Source organism: Microtus oregoni, unplaced genomic scaffold (genome assembly GCF_018167655.1).
Source record: "Microtus oregoni isolate MIOR12 unplaced genomic scaffold, Mior012 000001F_ref0000356, whole genome shotgun sequence".
In the NCBI taxonomy this organism is placed as follows: Eukaryota; Metazoa; Chordata; class Mammalia; order Rodentia; family Cricetidae; genus Microtus; species Microtus oregoni.
This window is the reverse complement of record NW_024543060.1, coordinates 87,701,902-87,715,491: the sequence shown is the minus strand read 5'-3', so window position 1 is coordinate 87,715,491 and position 13,590 is coordinate 87,701,902. Positions and strand designations below refer to the sequence as shown.

General features: G+C 44.0%; 1 protein-coding gene across 1 annotated transcript in view; it reads right to left on the bottom strand.

Moving 5' to 3' along the window:
• Window positions 1–13,590, bottom strand: part of Apaf1 (apoptotic peptidase activating factor 1) — a 65,672-nt gene that overhangs the window by 28,129 nt on the left and 23,953 nt on the right. Inside the window, exons 14-18 of the mRNA XM_041674928.1 lie at window positions 12,502–12,627; window positions 11,299–11,430; window positions 9,581–9,706; window positions 6,276–6,437; window positions 1,580–1,708 (exon numbers count right to left, since the gene is read on the bottom strand). Of these exons, the coding sequence (XP_041530862.1) occupies window positions 1,580–1,708; window positions 6,276–6,437; window positions 9,581–9,706; window positions 11,299–11,430; window positions 12,502–12,627 (675 nt within the window). The remainder of the gene's footprint in view (window positions 1–1,579; window positions 1,709–6,275; window positions 6,438–9,580; window positions 9,707–11,298; window positions 11,431–12,501; window positions 12,628–13,590) is intronic.

Genomic DNA, 13,590 nt, shown 5'->3' with positions numbered 1-13,590 from the left:
TTCATCTGTGTATCGCCACGGTTTGCCAGGTAAAGTTCCAGCATCTGTCTCTGGCAGGGCTCCATGGCTTCTCTCTGACTCCGCCCTTCTTTCTCCCAGCATTCAGTTTAGTTTTCCACACCTAGCTCTGTTCTACCCTATCGGGCCAAGCTGGTTTCTTCATTAACCCACAGTATTCACAGCATACAGAGGGGAATCCCACATCAGATGACAATGAGATTTCTCTGAAAATGACTTACTATAATGCTTGGAATATGAAATCGTGTACATGTTTTATCTTTTTTAATCAATCTAAAAGTAACAGGATGAACATAAGCAGCTTCCATATAAGGATTATTTCTCTCTAATACTGTCATCCAACCTTCATCTGAACTGGCTGCAAAGCCCTACAATAAATGAGCACACTTTTCTCTTTTCATCCATGCTTATTACAAACTGTGGGAGTCGCCACCATCCTCACTGCATCCTGGGTTCTGCTGTACTTTCCCCAGACATATTCCAGTCTAACGAAGTCCCACATGCGCCTGCGTGCCCCTCGTTACACTTTGAATTACAGGCCTACTTCATGATTGCAGAATTAGCATGGACAAAGTAAGTGCTCCATCACATGCCCAATGGGTTTCACTTGCTGAGTTCCAGTTACAAAATGATTATGAAAAGCCTGCCTTATCTCTAAATAATCTAAACTGGAAAATGCAGCAAAAAGGGACAGAAATTAAAGTGATCCACAGGTGCACTCTCAAGAGTCCCCCTCCTCTCTCTCTTTAACTGCACCTATCACATCTGTCACCTGGAGCTTCCTTACACTCCAAGAAGGAAGACATTCTTTCCTAGACCTTTCTAAGAATGACAGAGGTAAGGATCTTAGAAATGAGAAGGAACTGACCATGAAATTCACCAGGAAGTGCCAAACTGTAAACAAGAACAAGGAATTTGTAAGAATCACTCTGTTTGTGCATGGCAATGACAGGGCTACCATCTCACCCTACTCAAAGGATCTAAGAATCTGAACTAACTGATTTTAAAGAGAACAGTATCTGGGACTGAAGAGATGGCTCAGTGGGTAAGAGCACTTTCTGTGCAAGCGTTAGGCACCCAGGTTCAAACACTCAAGCGTGGCCGTTTGTGCCTGTCATCACATTTAGGGGTAAAAACAGCTGAATTCCAAAGCTCCATGGCCAGCTGCCAGCCAACAGCCAGTGAGAGAGCCTTTCTTGAAGAAATAAAGAGAAAAGGGATGTGCTTGTGCATGTGCTTGAACAGGTGCGCGCACGCGCGCGCGCACACACACACACACACACACACACACACACGGTAAAACTAAAAGAAATGCCCTATCTTAACCAAGAAAACCAATGATCATTCCGTACGCTAGATATTCAATAAACGCTTGGTAAATGGTTCTCCCATCCCACCATAGTCATATAATTGAACATCTCAAAGCTACATGTCATTAGGCTATGAAGAGACCACAACTGTACAAGAAAGCATCCTCGGCAGTAAGGGTTTAGGTAGCCCGTTCTTTGTCATGCCTGGCTCTCTAGAGACCACATTCCATTGAATAAGCTCAACTACTCACCTCCACACAGTACTGGGACAGGGCAACCACCGCCAAATGGTCATAGGGGAAGAAGTCACAGTATTGGATGGTGCAGTGATGGCCTGTGTGGATCTCTGCCAATAAGTCACTAGTATGAATATCAAAGAGCTGTCAAAATAAAGAGATAGCTATAAAAACAAAACATCCTAAATTACACCCACGCTGAATCTAAATTTAGTTTTAAAAGATGTTCCTCATATCTCAGATGTAAAATGTAAGTCTTGAAAACCTATAGTTACTGGTGACTGGCATAAACGCTGATAGCTACCTAGACGTGAACTGCTATATATATCACTTTTAAAATATAGCTCATCTCGAAAGCTATCTTCTATAGAGGAAAGTTCATCACAGATAATCTCTCAAGCTGGCCTAGAGAGAAACCACCTTTGTGAATGCATGAACAGAAACAAAGAAGTCAAGTTAGCACAGTGCAGTTCTCCCTGGCACTTCTGATCCGAGGGAGAAAACGTATATCCAGGAGCAAAGTCGGTCAAAATAATATAAAGCAAAGGCCTGCAAAAATAAAATATAAGCTCAACCAATCTATTTCTCTCCAGAGCTATCAAATCATTCCATTACAATTAATGACTTTCCCATTTTTGAACCAAAAAGGCTATTTTTTATCAATATAACCTTCATTTCAATTCTTGAAAGATTTTCAAATGTTGAATATATTCTTCCAAAGGTTTTGCCCAATAGTAAGGCTGTGTATACTTCATACACACATACAGTATATTGATACAGTCTAGTTATTTAAGACCGAACCTAGACAGTCCTCAGGAACAAAACAAAAGCTTCCAGTGGGAGCCGTAAAGAGGTTTATCAAATGCACAGCACAGGGACACAAGCCGAAGCCAAGAAGCACAGCAGGGAAGGCCAAAAACAAACAACGGGAATCATATTTAAATGTCTCCCAGGGCAGGTTGTTCTTAAAAATCAGTGGCTAAGAATAACAGAAAAAATTGGCAAATGTGAAACAGGAATTGTCCCAGCTGGGGATGACAGAGAGAAAGGGTCTGAAGACAGGAGCAGATTAACAATACAAGATCTGAAAGAAGGGGAGAAAGAGGGGAGAACTAGGGAAAAACTGGGACCTACAGGCAAGGGCAACACTAAGGCAATCATTTCAGGATGACAAATAGGGATCCAGTCAATAGGTTTTAAAACAAGATGTTTTACACAAAAAATATAGTTTCCTTTCACACTAGAACAGATCTTCCAATGTTTTAAAATGATCTTTCTCTGGGACTGAGGATTGACCTCAGTGGTGGGGCTTGCCTAGCACAGGGTTCAATTCCCATCATCAGCCAGGGAGGGAGAGAGAAGCTTTTTTCTTTAACAACACTGGTTATCTAGAAAATGTATATCAAGGGCTGGAGAGGTGGCTCAGAAGTTAAGAGCATTGGCTGTTCTTCCAGAGGCACCGAGTTCAATTCCCAGCCACTCCACGGTGGCTCACAACCATCTACAATGTCCTCTTCTGGCCAGCAGTGCAGGCATACACACGCAGACAGAACACTGTATACATAAATACAAAATAAATAAATAAATAGATGCGAATCAAGCTGACACCTCACACCTACTCAATGGCTCTAAATTTCTAAAGGAAAGTAGCTAAGATTTTTAGTGGAATCCAGCAACAGGTGTTTCTGAGGACTGGAGAAGCTAACGCTGTCGTAACTACTTGTAGGAAAGGAAACAATGCGGCCACTGTGGGAAAGTCCACCTCCTCCCAGATCACCAGAGTGATCTAGCAACTCCATTAGGACTGAACAAAAATCTTATTAAAGTCGGGTCCCCAACAGATTCGCAACACCTAGGAGGTGGAAGGAAGCAGGAGCCTGCACAGAAGGGTGAGCCGTGAGTATACACATACAGAGAGAGACTGTTTAGTTCTGACACATTCTACAACACAAATAAGCTTTTAAAACATTGTGCTCAAGGAAATGAGTCAAGCATAAATAAACCAAGCATTATATAATTCCACTTGCACAGTCTCCAGAAGACAAATTCATGTGTCATGTTGTTAGTCACCAGGGAATGGGGATAGAGAACGCAGGATTATTAGCTGATTAGTGGTTAATGGGTTTCTGTCTGAGTGATGAAAGCCTTCAGAAACATACAGTGGTAACTAGGCAATGGTGGCATGTGCCTTTACTCCCAGCACTTGCGAGGCAGAGGCAGGGGGATCTCTTAGTTTGAGGCCAGCCTGGTCTACAGAGTGAGTTCCAGGACAGCCAGACCTGACCTTCAAAGAGAAATTCTGAAAAGAAAGAAAGAAAGAAAGAAAGAAAGAAAGAAGAAAGGAAAAAAGAAAGAAACATACTGTGGTAGTGGCTATACGACATTATGTATATAATTATAATGCCAATTATAACATTTAAAAATGGTTTGGAAAATTTTAATTCCAGCTACTGAGGAGGCTGAAGCAAGAGGTTTGCAAGTCTGGGGCAAGCCTAGGCTACCAGTGTGCTCAAGGCCAGCCTGTGCAATTTAGCAAGATGCTATCTCAAAATAAAAATGAAAAAGAGCTGGGGTTGTAACTCAGTGAAGAAGTAAGTGCTTGCCTTTATCTTCAAGACTCTAACTTAATACCTTAATTATGGGGGGGGGGTTAAAATGGAAATTTTTACATTATATATCACAACAAAAATCAAATTTTTAATTTCTGAATTTTACAAATGCAATGATTATTTTTAAAGATGGGAATATTTTTATTCTTAGTTCCATGCTAAAGGGATATAAATCCACAAGCAACCAAGGACCCAGGTCCACAGTTATTAGACCAGTAAACAAGCACCCAGTCCCCCAGTGAGTTTATACATAAACAGACAGTCCCTTGACTCATGTTGTCTAAAACAGTAATACCTACCAGTCGTATCTTCTAAGATTAGTGTTAGGACTATCCATGAGCCATAAATCAGAGCTGGCCCTCCTCACAATCCAACTTTGGACAAACCACTGTGACTACTCAGAGCCCAGTTCTCCCACTGTGACCACAGAGCTATGGCAATCTACCACATCTCTTGGGTGTTTGTATTTTAAGTTATGTATGCTGACGAGTACTCAGAACACACACACACAGCATGAGATCTGAGAAAAGGAAGGTATTTTCTTACCATTTACTCTTTTGTATGTCTTAACCTACTTCATGAAAATCTCCTTGTCTCATTTAGATCTTAAGGAGCTCTTCTCTCATTAGAGTCATCAAATCGGAAGAGGGACAAAAACAAAACAAAACCAAGAGGCTGGAGCGACGGCTCAGCAGGGCACTCACTGCCCTTCGAAATACACAAGTTTGCTTCCTTCAGGGGACCCAATGCCTCTGGCTTCTGCAGGCACCTCCACTCAGTCACATGTACACACCCCCACACAGACACACAACATATACACATAACTAAAAATAAATCTTTTTTAAGTACTTTGAAAATCATCGAAATCAATCTAATTTTTTATTTTATTTTATTTATTTTAATTAATTAATTTATTTTACGTCCCAGTTGCAGTTTCCCCTCTCTCCTCTCCTCCCAGCCCCTGCCCCCAAACCCCCTCTGTTCCCATCCTTCAATCCACACCCACTCCATTTCTGCTCAGGAAAGGGCTGGTCTCCCATGGATATCAACAAAACATAGCATATTAAATTGCATTAAGAATAAGTGGCTGGGTGGTGGTGGCGCATGCCTTTAATCCCAGTACTCGGGAGGCAAAGGCAGGCGGATCTCTGTGAGTTCGATGCCAGCCTGGTCTATGGAGCAAGTTCCAAGCCAGGCTCCAAAGCTTGTTTCTACAAAAAGAAGTAGCACTTCCCCATGCATTAAGGCCGGGCGAGGAGCCCCAGTACTGAGTGAGGAGCAGGGTCTCACAAGTCAGTAAAGAGTTAGAACAGTCACTGTTCCCACTGCTGGGGACACAAGAAGGGCTCATGCGGGAGGTTCCTGATCTCCCTGAGAAGGGGAAATAGAAGAGATTTCATGAGTGGACTGAGAGAGGGTGGGGACAGGAACATGAGCCATCAAATTGGTGGGAGGAGTACTTAAAGAGACTACTAGAAGCAGGGGGAGCCTTTGGGGGTGAGGTAAAAACTTAGCACAAGGGAATCTCCCATGAATCTACAAGGATGACCGCAGTTAAGACGCCTAGCAATAGTGGGTATTTTAATTATTTTAAGTGATGAATGAAGAGAGTATTCTGTTTCAAATAAACTGAAGTGGAGCTGGAAAAATGGCTCAGCAGTGAAAAGCAATGGTTACTCTTCCAAAGGACCTAGGTTCAATTCCAAGCACCATATGGCAGCTGATAATTATCTGTAACTACAGTTCCAGGGGATTCAGAGCCCTCTTCTGGCTTCAACAGGCACTGCACACACATGATGCAAAAACACACATAGCCAAAGCACCCATGCACATAAAATAAAGAAGTAAAAAATACCGCATTGGAGGAACACTGACCTGACATTACGAACTGTTGTTGCCGTGTTTGGCTTTAAGCAGTTGTTTCACACTCTCTTTCTTGGGAAAATAAACAGTATCTCTGACTGCTTCTCACAAGGCCTTCCGTATCCCCCAGAGCACAGGGCTCCAGAGAATCATGAGCAGTTGGGAAGCCTGCTCCAATCACAGAGCCACACCAGAAAGTGGAAACTTCCGCCAGAGTGAAGTGAGATGGCCTGACTTACGAGAATTTTGTTTTTGGCCGCCACTAAGATTTCAGAGCCGTCTGCAGACCAGGAACAGCATTTCACCATCACTTCCACGTCCTCTTGAGGGTCTTCTGAACTCGGGAAGAACCGCTTCACGTTAATGCTTTTCTTCTCATTTGCTGATCTCACATCCCAAAGCTGTTTTCAAAACAACACAACCGCTTTACTCCCAGCCCACACCTCTGGAATTAAACTAGATTACATGTCACACAAACGTACTCTCCTCATGAAATTTTCTACAAACATCCGACTTTTTATGAGGCTTTTAAATTAAAAAGTCCAGATTCCATTTCACACCAAAGTTAACTGAGCTGCACATAGTTTGGCACACCTGTAACGCTAGTACTTTGCGGCTGAGGCAGGAGGATCATGTGTTTGAAGCCAGGCTGGGCTACATGAGATCTCATCTCAAAAGGTAACTGGGCCTGGTACAGTGTGGAGTGAGTGGCTGAAGACGGTGTGAACAGTGAGAAGCCTAGAAGCCTCACAGCTGGCGGCTGCTGCCCTCTGCTGGGCATAAACTGAGCTTCACCTCTACCACAAGAGCAGCAGGAAACTGTTCAGCCCAGGGCCTGGAGGGCATCCAGAGATAGAGACCCCAGAGGGAGGAACAGCTATCCTGAGAGGAAGCAAGGCTTCCGCTGTGCTTGGTGGGGCTGTGCAGCGCTGCAGAGCTACTCAGCTCCTGAGAAGTGGGGCACGAGGTACACTAAGCCTTATTCTAGAGCAGTCAGACAAGTACGACAAGCAACAGCCTCTGAAAAGATAGCTGTTCTCTCTGCTCTCTCAGACCTGGAGCAATTTCCTGGCTTCACAAGCGCTACCATATCCCAGACCAAGCGCTGGCCACACACACACACACACACACACACACACACAGCTGTCTGACCCTAACACTTTACCCGGGGACAACTGCAGTTCCACTGTGTGAAATAAAACAGGAGACAGGAGGCACTGATAGGTTAGCCTTCCTAACACACGGGAAAGAAGGCAGACAAGACAGCTCAGTAGTAGGCGAAAACACCGGCTGCCAAGTATACAACCTAAGTTCAAGCTCGAGGACCCTCAGGATAAAGGGAGAAGTGGCTCCCCCAAGCTGTTCTCTGAGCTCCAAACACTTCATGAACACAAACACACACACACACACACGAGTAATTTTTGGACGCATCACACAGAATCGAGAAATCATAGGACAAACAAGGCACCATTGCTTAGGTTTAGGAAAATAAATAAACAAACAAACAAGCTGACACAGTTGAATCTCACTACATCCACTTCTCCGCCTAACTCAGTCCCTCGCCAGCCATGATAAAATCTCACACATCAGGAAATGATCCAGACCACACCACTGCATTCTGAGGAGACCACCGACTATACCCAGGGTCCCTGTGCACCCTAAGCCCTTGTGCGCTTTAACTAACAATCTTTAAATAAAACATTTTAAAATGTTTTCTCATTAAGGTCCAAAGAAGCACAAGCTTGTCAACATGATGCCATATCACAAGCTTAGGGAAAATCCCAGAGCCTTTGGGGCGTAAAATACTTTTACAGCTCTTATTCCCTCAGACGAGAAAAGCTCCACCAGGCTTTGGCCTTGACACACTGTTATCTAGCATCGTTTTGCAGGACCTCTGTTTTCTGCACGTCACTGCGTGAAGCAGCCAGTGACACAGACTTAACAGCACCATGGGGAAGCCATCAACGACACAGGCAGCTCTCCCCAAGAGGGTAGCGATGCCTGTCCCTACTGCCGGTGACACTCACACATGAATACTAGAAGTCAAACACCTGTCTCTGAGCAACACGACATACAAATTTCTCAGCTCAGGATTTTGCACTGACCACGCTGCTGGGATCTGCCTATGTGTCCATCCGCTGATGGCTGGTCATAGGAATGTAGTGCATGTTTCTAACAAATGGTGGCGGACGCAGATGCTCGGGACTGGCGAAGCGCTGAGAACAAGTGACAAGGGAGTACTAAACAAGACGTTCAGACCATGCCCTCTAAGGCCGAGGGAACAGAGGGAGTGGAAAGAATGCAACAGCCAGAAGACAGGGAGAAAGGCAGCAAAATGCCACCTTCTGGGCAAGAATGCAGCCAGCAATCACAGCATCTGCTGCAAAGGCCTGCACTGAATCTGCACAAGAATGGACCTGCAGGCCAATAAAACGGCTCAGCTGGAAGGGCACAAATCCGACAGCCCGAGCTCCTTCTCTGGAATCAACTGTGTAAGAAGCAGAGAAACAACTCCTACAAGCTGGCCTCTGGCCACACACGCGCATGCTGGGGCCCACATGCACACCCAAAAGCCTAGTATAGTACCCCACACACAGTGCTTGGAATGTAATATATACCTAAAGTTAAGAATTTAAACATTAGATTACAGACCGTTCAAAAATAACAGTATGTCAGAGAGTCTTAGAAGCTGAAGGAAAAGACTCTTTTCTACAGGTAGATAATGAAGCTATGGTTTAGATCTAGAAACTGCAAAAGGCTTATGAGCTGCAGGTATGGCTCCCAGTCTGATGCACTGTATCAGGAGGTTTGGAGCCTTAAGAATGGGGGAGGGGGACACTAGGGGCTGGAGAGATGGCTCAGCAGTTAGAGCACTGGCTGACCTTCCAGAGGTCATGAGTTCAATTCCCAGCAACCACATGGTGGCTCACAACCATCTATAGTGGGATCGATGCCCTCTTCTGGCATAAAGGTGAACCAAGCAGATAGCACTCATGCATAATAATCTTTTTATTTTTTTTATTTTATTTTTTTTCGAGACAGGGTTTCTCTGTGGTTTTGGAGCCTGCCCTGGAACTAGCTCTTGTAGACCAGGCTGGTCTCGAACTCACAGAGATCCGCCTGCCTCTGCCTCCTGAGTGCTGGGATTAAAGGTGTGCGCCACCACCGCCCGGCGCATAATAATCTTTTTAAAAAAGATTTAAAAAGAAAATAACTTAAAAAAAAAAGAGGGACCTAGAGGAAACCAAGTTAGGAAGGTGACAGTGGGACCCCAGCTCCTTCCTGTCTCCCTGTTTGCTCCACAACACTGTTTAGGTAAGCAGTTGCTTTTGGCACACACTCCCCGCCACAGGCAGAGACAACAGGGTCAGGACAAAACCTCTGAAGCTGCAAGCAAAGACAGACCTTCCCTCCTTCAGGCTGCTGATCTCAGGTATTGGATCAGAGTTCTGGAACATTATGAACACCAACAGAAACTTATATCTAAACCAAATCTTAAGGATTCCTCTAAACTTAGACCCCTCTACTCTGTGCAAAAGCTTACCTTTAACGTCCCGTCAGCTGAGCAACTGGCCAACAGCTCGTCATCCGGGGAAAACCTGCAGTGGTTGACTGAATTTGTATGGCCAAACATAGTATTGCGGCATTCTTTTTGATTCAGGTCCCAGAGCTATTTGGAAAGAAAAAGAAGACATGTAAAAACTAGCCAATACTGGAGAAACTGGTGTGGTGAAGACACCTACAGTTCCAAGTACGTTGAAGGCTGAACGAGAAGGGTCACTGGAAGCTCCAAAGTTCTAGAGCAGCCCAGGCACCTGGCCCCTTTAAAATTATAATTAAGGCAGAAGGAGGAAGTGGGGACTGAAGCAGGTGGTTCCAACGTTAGCGAGAGGGAGATCTGGGCCTGTATATGTGAGTCACAATGTCAAAGGATAGATCTGGAAATATATACTAAATGGGGGCTAGAGAGCATTTGCTGCTCTCCCAGAAGACCCAAGCTCAGTTCCTAGCATACACACCGGAAGCTCACAACAGTCTGTAATGCCAGTGCCAGAGAATTCAGGGTCCCCTTCTCTGGCCTCCATTTGCACCCACACATTCACACAATTAAAATTAATTTAAAAAGAGAAAAAAATGAATCTAAACTAAACAAGGAAAGCCAGTAATTGTATTCAGTTCTTCCTCTTCATCTGAGGTTTTGGTTCACGGCAACACAAAGATAACACACACGAAGATAAACTTGTGATTAATAATAGGGTAACTTCTGGATCAGCATCTCAATCCACTACAGGACTTAAGGCCTGGGGAGGCTTTAAGTCTGAACACTAAATTAACTGGACAATTGTTGTTTATTGTTAACTGGGTGGTTTAGAATCATCATATTTAACTGGCTACAAGAATCAGTAAGCACTGTGTAAATTATATCCCTACTTTCAAATGCTAGGTTATGAAAATGGTCTAAGCAAAATTCACATGTTTCTAGGACTTCCCAAACCTTGAGATAACTAACCAGACTAAAAGCTATATTAACAGTCCTAAAAACTTCAAAACCTATACCATAATATAGGAACTACAGGGGTTAGAAGATCAAGTCAAATAACTCTCCAGTAAGCCACTCAAGAAATCAGAGACAGTCCATGAGACAAGTAATTCTATTTGTCTGGGAAACCAACAGTATGAAAAGGAGATGCAAGAAAAGAGAGTTTTGGGCTGGAGAGATGGCTCAGTGGTTAAGAGCATCGCCTGCTCTTCCAAAGGTCCTGAGTTCAATTCCCAGCAACCACATGGTGGCTCACAGCCATCTCTAATGAGGTCGGATGCCCTCTTCTGGCCTGCAGACATACACACAGACAGAATATTGTATGCATAATAAATAAATATTTAAAAAAAAGAGAGAGAGAGTTTTTAACAGAATAAAATGGACAACCGCCAAGTGTCAATTTTATTTGGATTCTGATTCTAATAATATGGTAGAAAGTATAGGTTTGAGACCCCATACAAGAAAATGAACACAAGGCAGATATATAAAGCTCTTGTATAACGCAGTGTCCTGAGCCAATCCCTAACAGCAGGGTCAAAAATAAGGAACTGACATGAACAGCAGGGTGCGGTGGTGGCGCACGCCTTTAATCCCAGCCCTCAGGAGACAGAGGCAGGCGGATCTCTGCGAGTTCGAGACCAGCCTGGTCCACAAGAGAAGATCAAAGGAGACACCCTGGAGTGTCACAAAGTCATCTGCGTCATTTTCATAGCCACACTCACTTTGAGGAAGAAGTCGCTCGAGCCGGTGGCCAAAAGGAGGTGATTGCTTTTGTTGGTGAAATGGCAGCAGTTGACTTGTTCTGAGTGCTCGTCATAGGTGTGCACCAGCTTCCCAGTCGCAGAATCCCAAATCTGAAGAGGACAAAGGAAATAGAATACGTTATTTCCAAAATAACACAAAAGAAAGAGCAAACGGACATCACTCTGCAGGTGTTATCTCCTATGAGGACAGACGTCCCCACTGAGCATGACACTGTGAATCTCCTTCCTAGTCGCTAAATACGATGAAATTCTCCTTACTTTAAAAAGTTAATCACAAAGAGCCAGGCATGGAGGCGCACACCTTTAATTAATCCCGGCACTCAGGAGGCAGAGGCAGGCAGAGCTCTATGAATCGCAGGCCAACCTGGTCTACAGTGAGTTCTGGGACAGCCAGGGCTACAGAGTAAGACCCTGTCTTAAAAACAAAAAAAAAAAAAAAAAAAAAAACAAAAAACAAAAAAAACAAGATTTCCCATGTGACAGCAGCAAAGAAGTGGAGCCCAGGGCTAGAACTGACGTCAGTGTGCTATCGGTAACTCTAGGGATGCTTTCTGTTGGTTTGCCTTGTCTAACTTTGATGTGATGATTTTTGTTTTATCTTATTTTATTTTGTTATGTTTTGTTGTTATCTTAGATGCCTGCTCTTTTCTAATAAGATACAGAAAGGGAGTAGATCCGGATGGAAAAGGAGGTGGGAAGGAACTGGGTGTAGAGGGGAGGGAAATATTCTTTAAATAATAAAAAAAGATTTGGGCTTAATGATTTAAGAGTACATACTACTCCTCCAGAAGATGCAAGTTTAGTTCCCAGCACCCATTTTAGGAGGCTGATAAATGTCAGCTCCATACATAACTCCATGATAACTCCAGCTCCGTGGGAACCAAAGCCCTTTTCTGGACTCTGCATACACACACACACATATACACACACACGATTAAACAAAAATAAATCAGAAAAAGATGATGAACTGTTGCAATTTCCACTCAAGACGAAAATGGTTTTCTACCTTAATTTATTTTTACGTCTCTAAGTATTCTGCAGGTACACGCAGTGTCCACAGGAGTCCCCGGGAACTGGAGTGACGGGTTATGAGAGGTCATGTGGGCGCTCCGCCGGGGCAGTGAGAGCTCTTAACCACGGAGCCCCAGCCTAGCACCGTACCTTGACTTTTTTATCCACTGAGCAGGTTGCTATGTAACTGTCATCTGAGGAGAACGCACAGCAAAGCACTTCGTCTTCGTGAGCTTTGACCTCAAGAAGTTTCTCTCCTGTCTCGGCTTTGAACACCTGCACAACAACAGGAAGTCTTTTTCACTGTAAACCACTCATCCATAGGGCATCATTTATGAAAACACATCTCTGAAAGTTCTTAATCACTGTTATTTTCAAAACAGAAATGAAAGTTAAGAAAATGACTCAAAATCAGAATCTGTCAGAATTCCTAAGTGTAAGCATAAACAGAAGTACCCAGGAAACACAGCCTGCTACTACACAGAGAGGACCAGGAGGAGAGTGATCACCCACCTGGTGGGGCACCCCTTTCTCTAAACCCTCCATACTAGGGCAAAACCCTGGATTCCTCCCCCACCTGCCTTGGCTTCTCTAGGCAACCAGCAGGTTAGTTTCCTGCAGGTAGGCTGCTCCAACACCCCACCCCATCCATCCCCATCCATCGGGTCCTGCAGAAATATCCATTGCTAAGTGTTGTTAAATGTCACTAAAAAGAAGTGGTGAAATACAGCTTCAGGTCTCGGGATTAGATTGACAAAGTCTAAACAATCAAAAATGCTTTCTTTAGGGATGAAAAAAAAAACCAAGGCTATAGATAGTTTAGTAATAGAGTACTTCCCCAACAGGCACAACACCCTGGGTTCCATCTCCTGCACTATCAGGGGAATTTTTTAAGGCCAAAATTAATATAATTAGTAATCAAGTACTAGAGAAATGAGTACACAGCTATGACCGTGAAAGTCTCAAGCTATTCTCAGTATAAAGGCTGTACCGGTCTGATTCTGTTTTCTTCAGTATGCAGGCAGGGAGCAAATGCAGGGGGAAGGCACTCATTCATTCGCTCGTATTTTCCACAAGGTGAGCAATAAAGCACCTCTGGCAGTAATCTCATCTATCTCCCACGACAGCCCGAAGACTGTCTCAGTCTTGGACAATCTGTTCAGCCAACGGCTTTCAGTGGAGTTCTACTTGCTGATGCCATCGGCCTGTCTGTTAAGAACTGTTGTCTTCTCATTGCCC